The sequence below is a fragment of the Theropithecus gelada genome, chromosome 4, assembly GCF_003255815.1.
Source record: "Theropithecus gelada isolate Dixy chromosome 4, Tgel_1.0, whole genome shotgun sequence".
Taxonomy (NCBI): Eukaryota; Metazoa; Chordata; class Mammalia; order Primates; family Cercopithecidae; genus Theropithecus; species Theropithecus gelada.
This window is the reverse complement of record NC_037671.1, coordinates 156,552,093-156,573,592: the sequence shown is the minus strand read 5'-3', so window position 1 is coordinate 156,573,592 and position 21,500 is coordinate 156,552,093. Positions and strand designations below refer to the sequence as shown.

Below are 21,500 nucleotides of genomic sequence, written 5' to 3'. Positions count from 1 at the left end.
GAAACTGAAGACGAGAGATAAGGAAGCAGAGAAAGAGGAGTGGAAGGAAGAAAGGAAGAAAAAGAGATTCCATTTGTTCACTCACCAAAATGGATATATTATCATAAATAAGAGCTGTCATTTTCAATTAAGATATTGTGAAGTTTTCTACTTTACAAAATTAAATAAACGTCAAATTTTTTATCGTTAGTAAATTAAACATCAAATTGTTTTAATGTATTGTCACATAAATATACTGCATTGTTACCATTTCACCAATAAAAATAAACCATTTTGATTAAACTTCACTTTGCATTTTTGTAAAAATATACAATAGTTTCTTCTGAATAAATTTGAAGAACTGAAATATGAGTCATAGTTGAACAAGCATTAGAGTTTTGGAACACAATTATCAAATCGCCCTCAGATATGTCACAGCACCTTATGACACAAGATGTCCCCAAAGTATGACTGTCTATAATTACACCTTCACGACACTGGAGATCTGCATCTTTTAAATCTTTTCCCATGTAGTAAGCACAAAAATATGTCACTTGTTTATCTTTGATTCAATTAATAAACTAAAACATTTTTATGTATCTGTTAGCTCTTTGCGTTTGTTTCCTATGAACATCTTAATTTCATCTTGTGCCCATTTTTCATTTAGTTAAAAGTTAAAAGAGAGTTAACTTTTATTGATTTTGTTTTTAAGTGTTCTTTTTTACTGATAATATTTCATGTTGTTAGCACACTATTAATAAATTTATTTCAATAACTGGTTTAGAATGCAACTACTGATGGTATAGAACTTAACAAAAGAACAGCAGCATTTTCAATGTGCTTTCAAAGGAGACAATATAATGTATTATTTAAATATATAAGCTTTGCCAAGTCCTGGGTTCAAATTCTCTCTTGGATAATGTAAATCATTTAGCACAATGTCTGGAACCAGACAGGCACCCAGTAAATGATAGCTATGATTATTTTCATGTTTGTATTTGATCTATTTCAGAGATATCTTGGTTATCACAACATTACTGATTCATTGGGTCTATGAAAATTTATGTTCCATATTTCAGTTTCACTGTCAACTTTCCATCAGACACCTGATGGATGGGATGATTTGTTTACCTCTAATTCACTTCACTACTATCTTAGCCAATGCTAAACTCCATTGCCCTGAATTTCAAAGAGAGGAGGGAGGGTGAAAAAATGTCTCTCCTCTTTGGTAAAGTGTGTGAAAATTGCCCAACATCGATTTGTTCCAGATGCCCCGGTGTGTTTGCTACGGGGGTAGTAACACCAGTAACACCGACGTGCTTTTCCTCACAGCAGAAGGTGTTACCTGGAGTTGAGGGATGTGAGAACCAAGAGGCACTCCCCTGCATCTCCACCTTTGCCGGTGAATGTTTGTGATAGCTGGTCGCTGGAGAAACACCATGTGCTTTGTAGAGAGGTTTTCATTTGAGATGTCAAAACTGAAAAGCTCGTGCTTTCCCTTCAGCTCACCAGGCAGCAGACTTTCCACAGGACAGATTAACTGAAACAATTGTGAATGGCTCTTGAAAAGTATTCTTATTCTTTTATTATTATTTTTAAAAATTCTGCTTTGTGCACTGGGATGATATCTATAAAGGAACTCTTTCAAAAAATATCCCATTGAAAGTGTCATCTAGCACTTAACAGCTAGGGAGGCAAGGAATAATGACTGTGAAATTGTCCTCTGGCTGTATTTCTGTAATCTGTTATTCCTTAGCTATCTTTTTTTTTTTTTTTTTTTTTTTTTTTTTTTAATGAGATGGAGTCTCGCTCTGTCGCCCAGGCTGGAGTTCCTTAGCTATCTCAAGTGGATGTTTTCTATGATTGTACCTTTGGTTTTCATTCATCTGGACATTTTTTACTGAGCAACTCCTATGTGCCAGACATTATGCTAGAAATAACAGATGGTTTTGGAGACATGACTGATATGGTTTGGATGTTTTCCCCCCTCCAGATCTCATGTTGAAATATGACATTCGATGCCAGAGATGGGCCTGGTGGGAGGTGTTTTGGTCATGGAGGTGGATCCCTCATGAATGGCTCTGTCCTTGCGATAATGAATTCTCACCTTATGAGCTCACACAAGACCTACTGTTTAAAAGAGCTTGACACCTCCCTGTCTCTCTTACTCCCTCTCTTGCCACGTGACATGCTGGCTCACCCTTTGCCTTCTGCTATGATTGGAAGCTCTCCGGGCCTCACAAGAAGCCAAGCAGATGCTGGCGCCATGCTTACATAGCCTGCAGAGCTGTGAAGCAAATAAACCTCTTTTCTTTTTAAATTACCCAGTTGTGGGTATTCCTGTATAGCAATGCAAATAGACCAACACAGTGACGATAAACACATGAAAAGGAATCTATCTCTGAAGAAACATATGCCAACATGGTTTGGGTCTGTGTCCCCACCCAACTCTCATGTCAAATTGTAATTCTCACTGTTAGAGGAAGGCCCTGGGAGGAGGTGACTGGATCATGGGGGCAGACTTCCATTTCTTGTTCTCATGATAATGAGTGAGTTCTTATGACATCTGGTTTTAAAGTATGTAGCCCATCCCCTTATGCTCTTGCTCTCTCCTGCTGGCCATGTGAATATGTGCTTCCTTCCCCTTCACCTTCTGCCATGATTGTTAGTTTCCTGAGGCCTTTCGAGAAGCAGAAGCCTGTGCAGCCTGCAGAACTGTGAGCCAATTAAACAACCTCTTTTCTTTATAAATTACCCAGTCTCAGGTATATCTTTATAGCAGTGTGAGAATGGACTAATACAGATTCTAAAATGCTAAATGAGAGTTACAGTCACTGAAAAAAAAAAAAATCCCACAGTATTGAGCTATCGCCCTGTGAAACTGCCTTTGCAAAGATTATGACAGTGAGAGAAATCTAATGTGGCTGACTCTATCTTGTTTCTAGCCTCACAGGCTGGCTGTCTTCACTCAATTCAGTGAAGCAAATTTGTGACTTCCTCAATTGTCCCTATAGATAACGTCACTATTGTAGAACCTAAGATTGATCTTTTGATAAATTTTTCTGATTTTTGTGTTCTGGCAACTGACTGACTTCACCTGGACCCATGACTCATAACTTAACCAGTCCTGTGGTCTCCCACTCAGAGGTGGACTCAGTGCATGAGGACTGTTTTCACACCCCTATGATTGCCTCCCCAACCAATCAGCAGTATCCATTCCCCAGTCCCATGCCTACTAAGCTGTCCTTGAAAAACCCTAATTTCTGAGCCACGTGGCTAGCCTAATATTAATTAAATGCTTTCTTTACTGCAATGTCACAATCTCAGTGAACTGGTTTTGTCTAGTCACTGGGCAGGAAGAACCCATTTGGTGATTACACTTGTGAAACAGCACTCTTGGGACACATAAATCTCATCAGGGTTACAGTTTTCAGGAATATGCTCACAGTATGCAGTCTAAGAAAATGTAACTGATGTTGACCTAAAAGAAGAAACTGAACCAAACTTAATACAAACAGAGTTTATTTGGGCCAGTTTTGAGAGTTGTAATCCAGGGACATGGATTCAAGTTTGCCCTGAATATGTGCTCCAATTAGCAGCAGTTACAAGTGGGTTTTTGAAGGACAAAAGAGACTGTTCCTAAATTGTTTACCATTTAGTTACATCAAAATAACATAAGCTATTGACTTGCTGTACATTGTTCTTTGCATCACAAACTCCAGGTACGTGAGGATAATGAGTGAGGCAATTAATGAGTAATGAAATGACTTTAAACAACTGCCCCCAGGCATGGGGGGAGGTGGGTGGTAAGAATAAAGTCTCGCACTCACATCTCTCTAGGCCTAATAAATTCTACATGCCTCACACAGCTCAGGCTGCCCTGAGCTATTTTTCTTTTCTCACAGGATCACAGGCTGGGAAATGTTTAGGTGGCGCAGTTTCTCTGGGCTTTCCAATTTCCTTAAGAGGTTGGTGTTCTCTGTAGGATAAGATCTTGCCAGGTCCCTGGAAGCCCCAAGTGGAAGCTAACAATCCTCATATACCTATAACCACACCACCTTGAAATTATTTTATTTCATGTTAAGCTTGCAAAGATTGCTTTTAGCAAGTTGTGTATTTGGATTTGGAGTCTGCGTTCTGGGTAAAATTTCTTAATAGGCCACAGTGCCATCTAACAACATAGTGTGTGGAATAATCAACTGCATTACACATCTGTAGTTGTATTGCAACCATAATACATAACAAGAACTAGACTGAGTGCATGTACTGTCTGTTACCTCCAAAGTTGGGAAAGTCTGACCACATGACCAATGGATCCTAAGGATATGGCTTTGGGCTGGACCTTGAAATAGAGGTAACACATTGATGAGAGCACCAAGGGGGTAGGCATCCCATCTGCCCTGTTCTCCAACTTAACCCAATGCCTGACACAGAGTAAGCACAGCTTTGAAATCTACTGTCAACCCTGAGCTGGGAAAATCTATTCCAGTGCCAGTGTCTTCAAGTGTGCTATTGAGTAAAACTGCAGACACAGCTTATGAACAAGTACACAGACAAAAGACCCACAGATTTACTATCTTGTTTCTGCTTGGACCTTAATACAAGTGGTTAACTCTCCAGACAGTGACACTGTGTCAAGATATAGAATATAACAGAGAATCCAAAATTGTAGGTATCATCAGATTTTTTTTTTTTTTTGAGACGGAGCCTTGCTCTGTCGCCCAGGCTGCAGTGCAGTGGCGTGATCTCAACTCACTGCAAGCTCCGCCTCCCAGGTGCAAGCCATTCTCCTGCCTCAGCCTCCCCAGTAGCTGGGACTACAGGCGCCGCCACCACGCCCGGCTAGTTTTGTTTGTTTGTTTGTTTGTATTTTTAGTAGAGATGGGGTTTCACTGTGTTAGCCAGGATGGTCTCGATCTCCTGACCTTGTGATCTGCCCACCGTGGCCTCCCAAAGTGCTGGGATTACAGATTGAGCCACCGCGCCTGGCCAGTGATATTTACTACAAAAATTTGAACAAGATCCATTCATTGGACTGAGAAAATTTCAGTCTCATTTAAAATCCTTTAGAATTTTTAGTAAGTTATAAACTTTCAGTTCGGAGATCCCTGTTTTATTTCCTTTATGTCACAGCCAGTACAATGCCATCTAAGTAAATGCATACATTTTTTGACAGTGAAAAATATCTAAACACTGTGGGGCAAAACTATGAGACACTATATGAGATGCTGTAAAAAATTGATTTCCTGTATATTTCTTCAATTGTTTTTTCTCTCTACTATGTGAAAGCCAAAGTATATTCCATTCTGAGTTCTGAATTTCTGATATATCACTTAAAATATGTCATTTTAATTAAAATCCTAAAACTATCCCTTGAATCGAGAATTTACAGGCAAGTAAAAAGTCAAATTTAAAACAATAGCATTGGGTAGGATGAAAGAGACTTCTTTTATGTTCCTTCCTTTTGACATCCCATGAGCATAATGCCTCTTCCAGGGATTCTTCCATTTCTAGTAGACTAAAATGTATTTCACGTATCTATGGGTTCTGGTATGAATATGATTTATAGTAAACATTTTTTTGTTCAGTCACTATAATGGAGAGAATAAATACAAAAATTTCACATTAAAAGAATCTACAGAAGTGCCAAGTTTGGTTCCAGACCATTCTAAATACTAAAGAATATATATGCCTGTCATTTGTTTTTGCTTGGAAGTATGATTAAATATAATTAAAATACCAAGAACAAGGATATAGGTCACAGATCAGGAATGTTTACTCTATGAACCTGAAATGAACTCGCCTTTTAACATTACAGCTGTGGTTAACTGTCAACAACCCTTGGACTCAGTTTCACGCCTGCAGAGAAGCACCCTCGGCCGTGACCCTACCCATCCTCCACACACACACAGCCACAAAGGAAAGCACCCAGGGTTCTGTATATATGTTTTATTTGAACATCCACATTTCTTAGCTTAGAGACAATTATATTCCGTACACTTTTCTTCTCTCTCTCTTACAATATTTAGACTGGCCAAAAACCAGGGAAAATGTCCTTGGCTTCAGTCATTATGAAATTTTACTTAATGCTTATGAAAGCACTCCTGTGATAAGCTTCAGCATGAAGTGTAATCACCACATTCAGTTTCAAAGTTCAAAGGCCCATTCCTATGATGGGTAAACACCTACCACAGTACAAAGAAGGAAAGTGACTGTGGGTAATGACAGAGGAAAAGTGAAGGGGGTAACAACTTCTCCTAGAGGAGGGGATGGTCCCTGTTCCATGCCCATCTTGTCTCCTTAAATAGGAACGGCCAACAGGCCTAACAGTCCCTGAACTCTACACAGCTACTTCCCTTGCTGGAACATGAGCATTTGCCTTCTTCTCTCTAAGGTTTGTCCTCTTTTCTCTGATTCTTGGAAACATTTTTAAGTTCTGCCAGGTTCTCTGTTCTTTCATGAATAAACTGATGGAAATTTTCTATGGAAGTTACTTATCTCACTTAAGAAGTACACAGTGGCTCACGCCTGTAATCCTAGCACTTTGGGAGGCCAAGGTGGGGGGATTGTCTGAGCTCAGGAGTTCGAGACTAGCCTGGGCAACACGGTGAAACCCCGTCTCTACTAAAATACAAAAACTTGGCCGGGCGTGGCGGTGTGCGCCTGTAATCCCAGCTACTCAGGAGGCTGAGGCAGGAGAATTGCTAGAACCTGGGAGGTGGAGGTTGCGGTGAGTCAAGATTGTGCCACTGCACTCCAGCCTGGGCTACAGAGTGAGACTCCATTTCTTAAAAAAAAAAAAAAAAAAAAGAAGTACTGACTTGAGGCATGGCAGTAGAAATCAGGATAAGGTTTCACTTTGCATTTGAAAAGCCAAGAACAGCCTTTATTGGAGAAAGTAGGATAAAGACATTTCCATATATGTTCACGGGAATTTACCATTTAAATTTACCATTCAAATTGGAATTTACCATTCAAACTAGGGAGTAGAGATCAGTCACTTTTGCCATTTTATCAGTTTAAAACTCTTTCAAGAAAAGAAAAGAAAGGAGGAGTCTCTTCCAAGAAAACAAAAGAAAAAAGTAATACTGTGTAAGAACCACAGAAGAAAAGCTAAGTAGGAGCAGATGTGGGTGCTCTTTCCTTAAGAGTCAGCATAGAATGTAGAGAGTGACATTTTCTTTAAGAGCAGATTATTATAACAAAGCAAGAAAAAGTATATTTGTACATAAGTTGGTCACAGTGACACTTGTAGAAAATATAAGTAGCTGTAAATGGGAAAATGTCAAAAACGTTCCATCCAAGGAATGTTAGAAGGTCCCTTCTTTGCCTTGCTCATCTGAAAAGTTCCAATTCACCCTACAAGCCTTAGCCCCAAGGCTGGGAAGCCACTGCCTCTGCTACCAAGAAGCATCCAGAGTCTCTTTTGTGCTGCGTGGCACCCGTCCTGTGGCTTCATGATAACATCTATCACTCTTTAGGGATCATTTACACTTCTGCTGCCTCTTCTCCCTAAGACAGAGAAAATTGTCACTAGTTCTTTTTTGTATTCTTGGTGTCCAGCAAAGGGAACAGGCATCTATCTATCCATTTAATTAAGCTCTGCTAAGATGCTTTGAGTTAAATTGTGTATGTTTGTGTGCTGGAAGAATATATAAAAATCAGTGAGACACTTCTACAAAGACAGAGTAGATATCCTTCTGCTAAATGCATATAAAAATCCTGGATATTATATTAAAACACAGCAAGACTCTGAACAGTACAGAGAAAACAGACAGGCTGGGAACATTGGGGCCCAAGGAACAACACTGTGATGAGTTCCTTGCATTTTCTTTTCAGCTCATATATTTCCAACTTGGAGCTGAAAAAGTCAGCAACCTGGAAATGTCAACAAATGCAGGGGGAAAAAACCCTAAAAGAGTCCCGCTCTCTCTCCTGCCAAAGGACCAGAAAAGGGTAGCCAAGCAAGGGTAAAAATGGTTCTACTCCAACCAAACACCATGGAAAAAACCATAGCCCCACCCATACCAGCAAATGCTGAGTGGGGATCTAGACTTACACTCTCACCAAGCTGTAAAGAGGTGTCCCAGCTCCCCTATTTTTGTATTCTTAGTGTCCAGCAAAAGGGAACAGGCATCTATCCATTTAATTAAGCTCTGCTAAGATGCTTTGAGTTAAATTGTGTATGTTTGTGTGCTGGAAGAATACAACACCAGAGTGGTGTTGGAGAAGACTGTGTAGGCCACTGGGAATTTCATTCTCATCTGGTGTAATGAAGCCCTTCCTGGTCACTCCTGTCCCATAGCATTAGTGGAGATTCCCAGGGTGCAGCACAAGGTGCCCTGCACATCCCAGCCAGGGAGGAATCAATAGAGGCCTAATGGGAAACTGAATTCTCACCTTGCTCAGTAGTAACAAGCGGACCCTGTCACTCAGTGTCAAGGGAGGCTGACTGGGGAACCTGGACTCCCAGCCACACCTGGTAATAATGAAGCAGTACTCCCAGTTCCCCTGCTGTGGTGGTATCAGAGACAGTTGCCTAAAGCAGAAGGTTTAAATAAGACCCATAGTTTCATAACATAATACCTAAAAATATCCAGGTTTCAATAAAAAATCATTTCACACACCGAGAAACAGGAAAATGCTTCTGAATGGAAAAAAAACCATCAGTAGATGCAAACAATGAGGTGACAGATGTTGGAATTATCTGATAAGGATTTTACAGCAGCCATTATAAAAATGCTTCAACGAGCAAGTATAAATGCACTTGAAACAAATGAAAATGTAGAAAGTCTCAGCAGAGACAGAAATTCTCAGCAAATAGAAGATATAAAGAAAAACCAAATGGACATTTTAGAAATAAAACACACAATAACTAAAATATAAAAATCAGGAATAAATGGGCTCAACAGCAGAACAGATTAGACAGAAGAAAGAATCACTGAACTTCGAGACAGAAGAATAGAAATTACCTAATCTGAACAAGAGAGAAGCAGGCTGAAAAAAATATCATATACAGAGCCTCAGGAAACTGCAGGACTTAAAAACAAAAACAACTTCCTAAATTATTAAATAATTTTCAGTTGCAAATTGGATTTTCCAAAGGTCTTTGCAGCTGGCCCTTAGGCTGTTAAAGAATGATCATACGAAGGACATGTAAAAATCTTTGGTGTATGTACTGATATTATACCTAAATTGGACCTAGGTAGCCTAAAAGTTAATGCAGTCTTTGAAGATTCAGATAGGCACAAAAAGGTACAGTCAAGGTGGTAAAAAATCAAGATCACTGTGTCATTTATCATGTCCACCAAGAAGATGTGAGGTGACATGTTCTCTTCAATCTATGGAACTTCAAAATGCACTGCTTAACAGAGAACAGCTCTGCAGCTGGTAGGGTAAGTCTTGTGCACAGAGAGAAACATTCCTACCATCTCAGTAAAAAATGGTACCTTGCATGTACTGACTGGTGCGCTGAAGTTTCGCCAAAGATAAGATACAATTTTAACAGTCAAAGGGCCACATTTAAAGCCATTGTAAACCTATGTTAATTACCAGTGAGCAGGATGGGAATATTTCTCTTTTTTTTATACAAATACAAAGTAAGATTTTGTAATAGGTAAGTATGTTCAAAGATCATCCCTCAAAGTTGAACTTGTTTGAACCATTAAATCTAAAGAAATCCAATCAAAAAATTTAAAAAAAAAAACCACACAAGATTAACAATTTGGCTTTTGAGGGGATATACACCAAAGACTGAAACAAGATCTCAGAAGTATTTTGGCTTCTGTTAATTTTTTTTTTGATTAAAATGAAAAGAAATGAAACTCCAAATTAAAAGAAATCCAGAACTGCTTTAAAATTCTCGTAAAGATAGTCACATAACATGGGCTACCCCAATCCTACTAAGTCTGCTGTTTGCTCAATGCCATCAAGGTTTATATAGTAAGATTCAAATATCTGGTATCCAGACAATGTTCACAGCTACTTCTCCCTTAAGAGAAGCAGAAAGGCAGTTTTAGGTGTGGTCTGTCTTTATCCCCCAAACTTGATCAATGTATACGATGCTTACACATCCAAATACGTGCAAGATTCAACAGGAACACCCTCCCACTGCTGTGCTGAGTACGCAAGTTTCCCTGAGATGTCCGCATCACCAAGGGCTCCATTCTAACTCTGGTCGTCAGTTTCTGAACAATGCGATAGTGTAGATAGAGGACTATATAAAATATAAGGTTCTCTCAAAAAGATTTATGGTGTTTGGGGATAAAAAAATATATCAGTCTTCTTGGCTAAAGGTTGGCAAATGTGTTTTCAACTTTAAAATGTCTGAAACTGGCTCCTTTCTTTGTTGATAGAAGCTGAGTCCAGTGATGTGCTCAACATCTGTGATCCGTGCTCTGTGTAACATTAACAATTCTTCAACCCATGAGGATTCATGCTTCCCATGCTAGCAGAATAAGAAATATAAAAGAAAAGTTACCAAGAGAACACTCAGTTCACTTCTATACGCGCTCCATCTTCCCAGTTTAATCATTTATGAGACTTCAGCTCTAAAGTAGAACATGCCATATGATTTGTTAGGCATCATCTCTCCTCTCGAGTAGCTTTCCTTCTAATACATACCATGTATATTTGTTTAATTAGATGCATCAAGTTTGGGAAAAGAAAGTATACATGGAAAAGATGGTCCTGCATTAAATAGGTTTAAGAAACTTCAATGGTGTGAAGTTAAAAAAAGTCGGAAAACAGAAATTACATGGCATGGTAGAAAGAATATGGGAATTAATATAAAGAATCTGGTTCTCAGTCAGAATGACTATTATTAAAAAGTCAAAAAATAACAGATGCTGGCAAGGTTGTGGAGAAAAAGGAATGCTTTTACACTGCTGGTGGGGAGTGTAAATTAGTTCAACCACTGTGGAAGACAGTGTGGCAATTCCTCAAAGACCTAGAGGCAGAAATACCATTTGATCCAGCAATCCCATTACTGGGTATATAAGCACAGGAATATAAATCATTCTATTATACAGATACATGCACACATATGTTCAGTGCAGCACTAGTCACAATAGGAAAGACAAGGAATCAACTTAAATGCCCATCAGTGATAGACTGGATCAAGAAAATGTGGTTCATATACACCATGGAACACTATGCTGTATGTGGTCAATGATAGACTAAATAAAGAAAATGTGGTACATGTATACCATGGAATACTATGCAGCCATAAAAGATCCTGTCCTTTGCAGGGACGTGGATGGAGCTGGAGGCCATTATCCTTAGCAAACTAATGTAAGAACAGAAAACCAAACACTGCATATTCTCAATTATAAGAGTGTGCTGAAGGATGAGAACACATAGACACGTGTTGGGGAACAACATACACTGGGGCCTGTTGGAGGGCAGGGAGTGGGAGGAGGGAGAGCATCAGAAAGAACAGCTAATGGATGCTGGGCTTAATACCTAGGTGATGGGATGATCTGTGTAGCAAACCACAATGGCACACATTTACCTATGCAACAAACCTGCACATCCTGCACACATACCCCTGAACTTAAAATAAAAGTTGGAAATTTTTAAAAAAGAGACTGGTTCTGTGACTATCTTATCAGGTAAACTAAGGAAAGTTATTTAACATATAAATCTTGCTTCCTTTATCTGTATCCTCCTCATTGGGTTATTTTGACAATCAAATATAATGATGTGTGCAAACATACTACAAAAATACCAGTTTTTATGAGAATGTGTTATCTACAAAGATGCATGAAGATGCCCACATGGGCCAAAGCCACATGCTAAGAACGGTGGAGCAGAAAGAGGGAAAAGTTCTGGGTCCCCAGTGGTGCAGTTTACCCAAAGCGCCATCCCAGGACTGTGTACAGCTGGACTTCCTGTTCTATGAGGAATCCCTGACTTGCTTAAGCCACTGCAAAGGGGTTTCTGTTATTTGCTGCAGAAGCCTACTCTAATGGATACATTCAATGACGATATAATCTCTCAAAATAAAGAAAGTAATGAAGCAGGCAATAGCTGCATGTATCTAAGAATGCTCACAAAACTGACAACTTTCAGCGGAGTCAGATCAGGCAACCAACTAGTTAAAGTCTTGCTATTCTGTATTTAATTCTGAAGAATAAGGGGAAAAATAACTCAATGAGAAATGTGTTCTATAGGAACAAGTAATTCTGAAAGTTTATCATAGAAACAAGGAGAGACATATCTTCATGAATTTTAACGATATATAGAAAGACTACTACCATCAAGGATGGCAAATGGACCACTGTATTCTACTCCTGGGCCCAGAGAAGAGCTCACTATTTTGTTTACTTCTGTGTCCTCAGTACCTAGAGCACCTGATTATAAATATCAAAGGAATGAATGGCTGAATCAAAGTAGTAGTGAATGAATGAATGAGTGAATGCAGCACTCTTCCCTGATGAGCTCATACTGGATCTCAAGATCCTAACTCCAGGTATACCTACCACCCATTCACTGGGACTGGCATGAAAGTTACATCTTTTTGCAGATTCAGGTCAAGACTTACTTGGTGTCACTTCAAGGGAAAAAAAAACCCAGGAAATATGGGAAGTACTCTGAAAGGAAAATGTTTTGGCTCACCATAAGGGAAAACTTAAAAATTGCTAAAATGGGCCGGGCGCAGTGGCTCACGACTATAACCCCTGCACTTTGGGAGGCGGAGGCCTGCAGATCACCTGAGGTCAGAAGGTCGAGAACAGCGTGGCCAACACGGCGAAACTCCATCGCCATTAAAAATACAAAAATCAGCCAGGCATGGTGGCAGGCGCCTGTAATCCAAGCTACTCGGGAGGCTGAGCCAGGAGAATCGCTTGAGCATGGGAAGCGGAGGTTGCAGTGAGCGGAGATCACGCCACTGCCCTCCAGCCCAGGCGACAGAGTGAGACTCCATCTCAAAAAAAAAAAAAGGCCGGTGCAGTGGCTCATGACTGTAATCCCAGCACTTTGGGAGGCCAAGGTGGGCGGATCACGAGGTCAGGAGATCCGAGACCATCCTGGCTGACACGGTGAAATCCCGTCTCTACTAAAAAAAAAATACAAAAACAATTAGCCGGGCGCGGAGGCGGGTGCCTGTAGTCCCAGCTACTCGGGAGGCTGAGTCAGGAGAATGGCGTGAACCCGGGAGGCGGAGCTGGCAGTGAGCCGAGATCACGCCACTGCACTCCAGCCTGGGTGCCAAAGCGAGACTCTGCCTCAAAAAAAAAAAAAAAAAAAAAAAGCTAAAATGTTATGCAGTCATGATGTCCCAATCTACAATGTAGATTTTTAAAATTCTGAGCAAATAAGATAATATAAAACCATTATTCCCAAATACACTGGTATGACAATAGGATAAGAAAGGAAAATATTTTTTATAATTAAGTGATACATAGAAAATTTGAAATGTTGTCTAACAACTTTAAGACTAATTTATAACAGTGCTGACACTTTGAAATTATAAATCCAGTTTTGAAATAAGAGAAAATCCATACTTCAGATAAACCCAGACTTTAGTGGTTAAGCCATACAAAGTTTGATTCTGATCTGATTTTTAGTATCTTTACCAGACAAAGGGGCCAGGCAGGGTGGCTCATGCCTGCAATCTCAGCACTTTGGGTGGCCAAGGCAGGAGGATTATTTGAGGCCAGGAGTTCAAGACCTGCTTGGGCAACATAGCAAGACCCTCTCTCTAAAAAAAAAGAAAATGAAAAATAAAAGCAGACAAGGGTAGTCTTCCCCAAAGATATGTCATCTTAAAAGATCAAATTTAAAAGCATCCTGTAATTTCAAAGTCCATGTATACTCAAGAGTTGTGCTTTCTCTCACTGTAATGTCAGATGTATGACACAAACAAGTATGCGTATGTCTAGATTTTCAACACGCAAAGTAAATATACAAAAGCTACTTACAACACAGCTCTCACTGTTATCAGTCCTGTGAGGCAAAATGAAAGCTAAGGTGTCTAAGTTTTCACAGTGCAAAGGAGTCTGAGATGCATCTTTACAGCTTGTTAGCACAATAAAGAAGTGAGTTGGAATCAAAATTTCTTGATTACGGATGACTCTTCTTTTTCTGTAAAATATGCCAATATTCATTTTAAGAAAGAAATAACTATCTTCCTTTTGATGACTATTTCAGTAGAGCATGCTTTTAATACATATAAAAATCAAATTCAAACAAATAATTAAATATAAGAAGCTAGTAATCACAATGCCTCAACATATTCTGCCAGATTCAGAGTAATAATTAGAAGATAGGCAGATAAATACAGTCCAAATAATTTTTGTTTTCTGTAGAAATTTATTGACTTTTGGAATTCTTTTAGTTCTACTTAAAGACCCTGAAATTAAAATACTAAAGAAAAGAAAATACCATTTTTAAACACCTACGACCAAGATTATAAACCATTATCGATAGTCTTAACTTCTAGGCCATTATAGACAAATAGTGGGCAGAGAAAGAACTGGTTAGGAATTTTTTATTTCAGCCCCTTCAGAGAGGACATGTTGTCATGAATTGTTTGTTCTAACTGGATTTTCTTCCTTATCTTAGTAACTTAATCTTTTAAACTGCAGTATATTATCAAAGATGTCCCAAATATCTTTACCTCATAGTCATTCTCCTATTTCTTTTTGTTTTAAGGCTGTTTGTTTTTTTAACATCTTCCAAAACTTAAGGTAGTGGAATCATTGTTTTCAAATATGACCTTATGTAGAATCATAATCTATAAAACTATTTAAACAGAGGGCTCTGGGTGAAGCCGTGGGTAGGAAGCATATGCAGTTCTCTTCTTTATCCTCTCTAGTGCTACAGTTTCTAAGGCAGCTTTATGCCTCAAGGGAAAGTAAAAAACTGTAACTTTACAAATTGATGTGCTCTCCGGTGTATTTGTAAGTCACATACATCTAAGTCAGCCTGGGAGAGTAGGAAAGTTCTCAGAGGGGATGAATCTCAGTGGAATCTCAGTCTTTTTCCTACGGACTTAACAGCAAAATTGCTTCCCAAACTACTGTAATTATTGTTTTAATAAAGATCAACCAGTTTCCAAAATGTTCTCTCCCTCTCTTTTTTTAAAAAAGTGCCACCGATGGTTTCCTTCAGACAGTTGCTTTTTATCATGCCCTTCCAGCCAGAGTTGGGTAAAAGCTGTAACATTCACCCAAGGCCACCAGACTCCCAAGCACTACAGCTTTATAACCCTATTCATTCCTAGACTCAGGATATGTGTAGCCACACCATAGAGTTCTTCATCTTCTGAATGACAATATATTAAGATCATACCTTAACAATTAGCCACACAGAGATCTTAAATGAGTTCAACATTTAAACTGAGCTCAAAAATTACTCAACTGAACTCAATGGGTGAGAAACACTACTTCTTTTACCTAAAAAATATTTTACTGAATGTTGAGCAAAACGCCAAAATTGATCAGATATTTCAAAAGGATTCCTGTGTAGTCAGAAATGTCATACACAAACATATGACACTGGGTAAAAAGGGTTCTGTTGACTCAACTGGATGGTAATCCCATTTGGTTCCTATTTTTAAGAGTAATGAAATATGTTCTTACTGCCTCAGAATCTCTAAGGAATCATAACGTCCATCATAATCAAAGTCAAACACAGGACCACTGACGACATTGACACCATTTCTTTCTTCAGCATACTTTCGCAGTAGGGTGTCATGAAAGTAGCGCCATATAACTGAAACGAGATAGAAGACAGTGTAGTTTCAAAAGAACAAGGTACCATGTTGTCATGTGAAATAAACTAACACCATGATTCAAAATTAGCATTTATAGTAAATAAAGATAAAGTCAAGTTTGGCTTCAGTCTTTGTTTTGTTTTTTGTTTAGAGACAGAGTCTTGCTATATCACCCAGGCTGGAGTGCAGTGGCACAATCATAGCTCACTGCAGCCTCAAACTCTTGGGGTCAAGAGATGCTGCTGCCTCAGTCTCTAGAATAGCTAGGACTACAGGTACACATCACCATGCCCAGTTAATTAAAATTTTTTGTAGAGACTAGAGACCGGGTCTCACTGTTTTCCAGGCTGATCTTGAACTCCTGGCCTCAAGTAGTCCTTCTGAGTTGGCCTCCCCAAAGTGCTGGGACTGCAAGCATGAGTCACCACACCCAGCCTTGGCTCCAGTCTTAGTGTGAGGTCAAAACTTCATTGTTCAGCCTTGGCCTTTGAAAGGACTCACAGACAAACGTTGAACCCAACTCTATTTGAGGCATCACTGAACAAGTACATCATGTTCAAATTGTGATCATATGTCATCATTAAGCATAGCAACATTGCAAACACAAACGAGGCATATTATTCAGATTTCCTATTAATATCTGATATTAACTTTGAAATATTCACAAGTATTCTAGATATAGAGTACAAACTCCTTTTATGCTTATATTTTGATATTCTATACATCAATATAAGTAACTATATTTTTATTCCTGTAAAAATCAAATGCTGCAAGTTAATGATGGTGTAAAATCTATTCATTTGAAAGCACAGACAATTATCAAGAACTTCCAAAAAGTTAAATAAGGAAGCCGAATGAAAGTTAATATAAGCGATAGCAGACTGTATTCGCTGAATAACTTTAGGAAGCGCATCATATACTTTCTCACCAAAAATGTTTGCAAACAATTAAATACAAAGCAGAATGGATACTGGAATATACGATAATTCTAATATTTGTAGAATTTTTGTGTACTAGTATGCTCATAGTTAAACCTTTAAGAATGTATTTGGTATTAATTCATTTAATCTAGACCATAAGTCCTATTACATATGAATTATGCCTATATGTGCAGAAATTAATTAAAATTATCAAATAGAGTTAACATTTTTTTACCTTGAAAACTCTGGTACATTGGCACTATATTTGTAGTAAGCAAAGCTTCAGAATATATTCCACGTGAATTTTTATTTAGTTCTACAAAGAGAAAAGAGGACACGTTTTTCATTCTTCACAAATGACATAAGAAATTATAGTTTCTCATGGCAGAGGCAAGCATTTTTAAAAACTAGCTGAGTACCATCTTAAACCTGAAAAACTTTTCCAAGTACTGGGTCAAGGGAAAATGTAATGTGTTTGGTCAAGTCCTTTACAAAAATAAAATATTTAAGTCTTTTCAAGATGAGCATGTCAAAGAAACATAAACTTTAATAACAAGAGCCCCAAATTAAACATATTCAAACTTTATTGACCTTATTTCAACTAAAGGAATTGTGTTGACAATCTTCTTTCCTTACACTTTTTCACAGTGAAAAGAAAAAAGAGAACATCTGGCTCCAGAACAACACCTGCTACCCAGAAAAAACATCACAGGATGTCTGTCTCGAAACGCCATACAAGGCTTCTCTGTATGAATCTGAGGCTTGGACCTAGTCTATTTTTATAATGCAATAGCCAAGTTCTGACTTCAGACACACACTCTGGGAACTGAACTGGATGCTGATGGTAGTTGAGCACCTGCAGCTTTCGATTTTTGCCTTTTAAGGCTGGCCGCAAAATGGCTTCTCATCAACATACAAATTTGCCATTTCAAAAAATAGTATACTTAGCTTCAAAAAAGCCATTCCCTAGAGGTTCTGGATCAGTGAAAAAGCAAGACTATTTAAGCCTCTACCTTTACCTACTTCTCTGACAATCTCATTTTCTTTTTAAACAACAAAGTTAGATCTCCTTCCTAAGAACCTTGATATATTCTTCCAACTTGATATATATATATATTCCAACTTCACAGTATTCTCAAATTCTGTTATAAGGAACCATGAAGTATACTGCTCACCACATCTGCACTAAATCAACTACCCCCCCAACAAAAAGAAAATTTTATAAAATTCAAGTTTTAGATGATTAAAATTTTTCCCTTGGTAGTTATAGACCAAATCCACAATTTTTCACCAATAAATAATGTATGGTAGGATTTATAAACAAGAAAGAAAACAAAAAGGAGGAGAAGAGGATAAGAAAAGGGAAGGTCAGGAGAGGAAGAAACTTACGTGGTGGGGAGAGGAACCCGTAACTCACTTTGGTGTTATTTTTATAAAATGAACATTTATGCACAGGACTAAGAGAAATTCTAAAGTCCTGGTACAGACAGTTGGAAAAGTCTTCCGTAGAGAAACTGTCCTGAAGAACAAAATGAAAAGAACTCTCAGGTATCAGGCACAGAGAAGAAAATTGCTTTATTAATATTTAAAGGTGAACTACATCATAAAATTATGAAGCTCTAGCTGTCAGCTCATGTCCTTGACTATTTTCCCATTTTCCTACTAGTATAGTCATCTTTTTTTCTAACTAAAGTGTAAAAATGCTTTAAAATATTAAAGATACTAATTGTCATATTTGTGCAAATATTTTCAGATTCTGCTATGCTAATATGAAATAATGTTTAGAATGTCTTTATCTACAATTTTAAATTTGTATTTATTTATTTTTTTTTTAAGACGGAGTCTCTCTCTGTCAGCCAGGCTAGAATGCCGTGGCGCAATCTCGGCTCACTGCAACTCTGCTCTCGAGGTGCAAGCGATTCTCCTGCCTCAGCCTCCCGAGTACCTGAGACTATAGGCATCTGCCACCACACCCAGCTAATTTGTGTGTTTTTAGTAGAGATGGGGTTTCACTATGTTGGCAAGGCTGGTCTTGAGCTCCTGACCTCAGGTGATCCACACGCCGCAGCCCCCACAAAGTGCTGGGATTACAGGTTTGACCCACCACGCCTGGCTAATTTTTTGTATTTTTAGTAGAGACGGGGTTTCACCGTGTTAGCCAGGATGGTCTCGATCTCCTGACCTCGTGACTCGCCCTCCTCGGCCTCCCAAAGTGTCGGGATTACAGGTGTGAGCCACCACGCCTGGCCAATTTTAAGCCTTTATATAGTAAAATGCTGATTTTTAGAGATCTGAGTCTATCTTCCATAGCCAACTACACTGCCAAAAGTCGCTGGAGCAAGGGAGAAGAGTCACTGAACAGCAACGCAAAAACCTCAAGCATCGCAATGACTGTAAAGTCATGCATTTTAATTATATAAGAAAACTGAAAATGAAATCAAGGAACACCATAATTAAGGTATAAATATTAATAGGATGGGGTGCCTATAAAAAGTAGTGTAGACTGATGAATCAGAAAGTCAAAAAATTTTTTAAGTGTTTGGTGTTTGAAGACAGTCTTGAAAAAATTTAAAAATCAACGTTCAAGAAACTTTATATAAACATATGTGTGTATTATATATTTGGAACATAGAAATTATACATAAACAGACATTTCCCTATCTTTTTATTTGGCCATCTCACTGATTAGTAAAAATAATTTTATTTTTTAAATCAAATTGCTGCCCTCCACTATGCTCTCTCAAATCTCTTTGTTGTTCCCTTAGGGCATCCTGTACCTTGCCAGTCACTTTCAGTTTCATCCCAGTTTAAAATTTCAATTCCACGTAAGACCAAAATCTCATCTTCCCCCTTCTCTCCTTCCAGCACCATCTCCTTCACCATTCCTTCTTCTACCAGAGCACCCAGGCAGCCATGAGTGAGGGGGAAGGCCGCTTTTATTCTGGGATATTTGCCCTCACTCTTTTCAAGGCCTAACTCCTCTGGTGGTGGTGGTGGGCAGGATTCTGGCCTCTCCCTGGTTTGGGCTCGTGTCTTCCTATAGATGGTACATGCAATGATGTTACTGAGCTTTAATGGCTTTGCCAAACAGTGAGGGCTCCCTTAGATTTGAACAGCTGAGGGAAATACTTGTCCTCACACAGCCATGTATTTAGAAATGGGTAACTGTGACTGATCCTAAGGCTGATTTCATGCAATTATAAATTGGAATCATAAAATATTAAAATTGGGGTCAGGGAGGCAAAAGAGAATTCTTTTCTTTTTTCTTTTTCTTTTTCTGTTTTTTTTGAGACGGAGTCTCACTCTATAGTCCAGGCTGGAGTCTCCTGCCTCAGCCTCCCGAGTAGCTGGGACTTCAGGCGCCCGCCACCACGCCCGGCTAATTTTTCTGTATTTTCAGTAGAGACAGGGTTTCACCGTGTTAGCCGGGATGGTCTCGATCTCCTGACCTTGTGATCCACCCGCCTCGGCCTCCCAAATTGCTGGGATTACAAGCGTGAGCCACTGCGCCCGGCCCAAAAGAGAATTCTTTACTGCACAACTCTCATTTCACAGAAGAAATTTGGTCTGAGTTCTCAAAGTCATGCAGTAGCTCAGTGGCAGAGCTTGAACTGGAACTGAATTTTTCTGACTCCCTGTTCAGTGTTCCTCTAATGCAGGAACTGAGTATAAAGCCAAGGTGAACAGTGAGAAACTATGCATTCAACGTTCTGCTTAATCATTAATTTGAAATAGCCACACATGAAGAGGTGACAAATACTTGCATTTCTGTCCACGGTATAGGATGTCCAAAGCGGCATTAAGAGGTCTTGGCTGTATCCACTCATAAACTGGTGCTGGGAGAGAAGACAGATGGTGTTTTTCTTCTGGAGAACTCTGGGTCTTCCATAGGGTAAAGTTTCATGCTTAATATTCTTCTCTTGGGTCATAGGATGAAAATAAATAAATTTAGTTAGTGTGCATTATATGATAATATATAGTGTGATACCCTCATCTAATCCTTTCTTCTACTTAACCATATTGAAGATTTACTTTTAACTATTAAAAAAACTGATTACAAAGGGTAGAAGCATAAACACTTAAGAAGACACGTGAGATTCACTGTAATTTTTGCCTATAAAGATTCTGAAATCAATGTAATATCAAGATACCATGAGGACACTACATGAAATTGCTAAATATTCCAGTTAATTCAAAGTTATATTATCAAAAATTCTTAAGCATTATTTTAATTACTTATTCTTTAGGACACACTCCAGAAAGTAAATTTTTTAAATGATATGTGTACTTGGAAAGCAGAAGTTCAGAATTGAAACTATGAGATTAAACTAAATAAAACAATAACAATATAGATATTATTTATTGCCCTTTTCCCAAATGTCAAGTGCTTGCTACACATCATATAACTAATTTTTACATTTCCATATGAATTAAGGTTTATGCCCATTTTACAGATGCGGAAACAGCAGCTGACAGGGAATACTCCTTCCATGAACATATAGTACCTAAGCTCATATTCAAACTTGGATCTACTCAATTCTGAAAGTGCCACCATTCACTACAATACTTTGCCACCTTGAAGATATCCTAGGGATTTTACAGAGACAAGCTCATATCAGAATTAACACAGAATTTACCTCTTTATTCTAGTAGAAAGAAAAAAAAAATATGTGCCAGGTAACATAAGGATGAGAGAGTGTATTATAGTGACTCCAAACATTCAAGTCATAATTGAAAAATTTCATCAGTTGTCTGTATATCCTTGATTTTTGGTCAAAAGTGATGAAGAAATAGCTTTAGATCAATAAATCAATATATAACCTTGTATGATTAACTAAGAACCAGGTGAGATAGAAACTTAGGTATTTCAAATGGGAATC

At 38.5% G+C, this 21,500-nt stretch overlaps 1 protein-coding gene across 1 annotated transcript in view; it reads right to left on the bottom strand.

Annotated features, from left to right (window-relative positions):
- Positions 1-6,843: 6,843 nt before the first annotated feature.
- The window catches only part of ENPP1 (ectonucleotide pyrophosphatase/phosphodiesterase 1), an 82,584-nt gene continuing 67,927 nt past the window's right edge, over positions 6,844-21,500 (bottom strand). Inside the window, exons 20-25 of the mRNA XM_025383787.1 lie at positions 20,385-20,539; positions 18,010-18,139; positions 16,856-16,936; positions 15,567-15,699; positions 13,905-14,067; positions 6,844-10,426 (exon numbers count right to left, since the gene is read on the bottom strand). Of these exons, the coding sequence (XP_025239572.1) occupies positions 10,256-10,426; positions 13,905-14,067; positions 15,567-15,699; positions 16,856-16,936; positions 18,010-18,139; positions 20,385-20,539 (833 nt within the window). The 3' untranslated portion in view covers positions 6,844-10,255. The remainder of the gene's footprint in view (positions 10,427-13,904; positions 14,068-15,566; positions 15,700-16,855; positions 16,937-18,009; positions 18,140-20,384; positions 20,540-21,500) is intronic.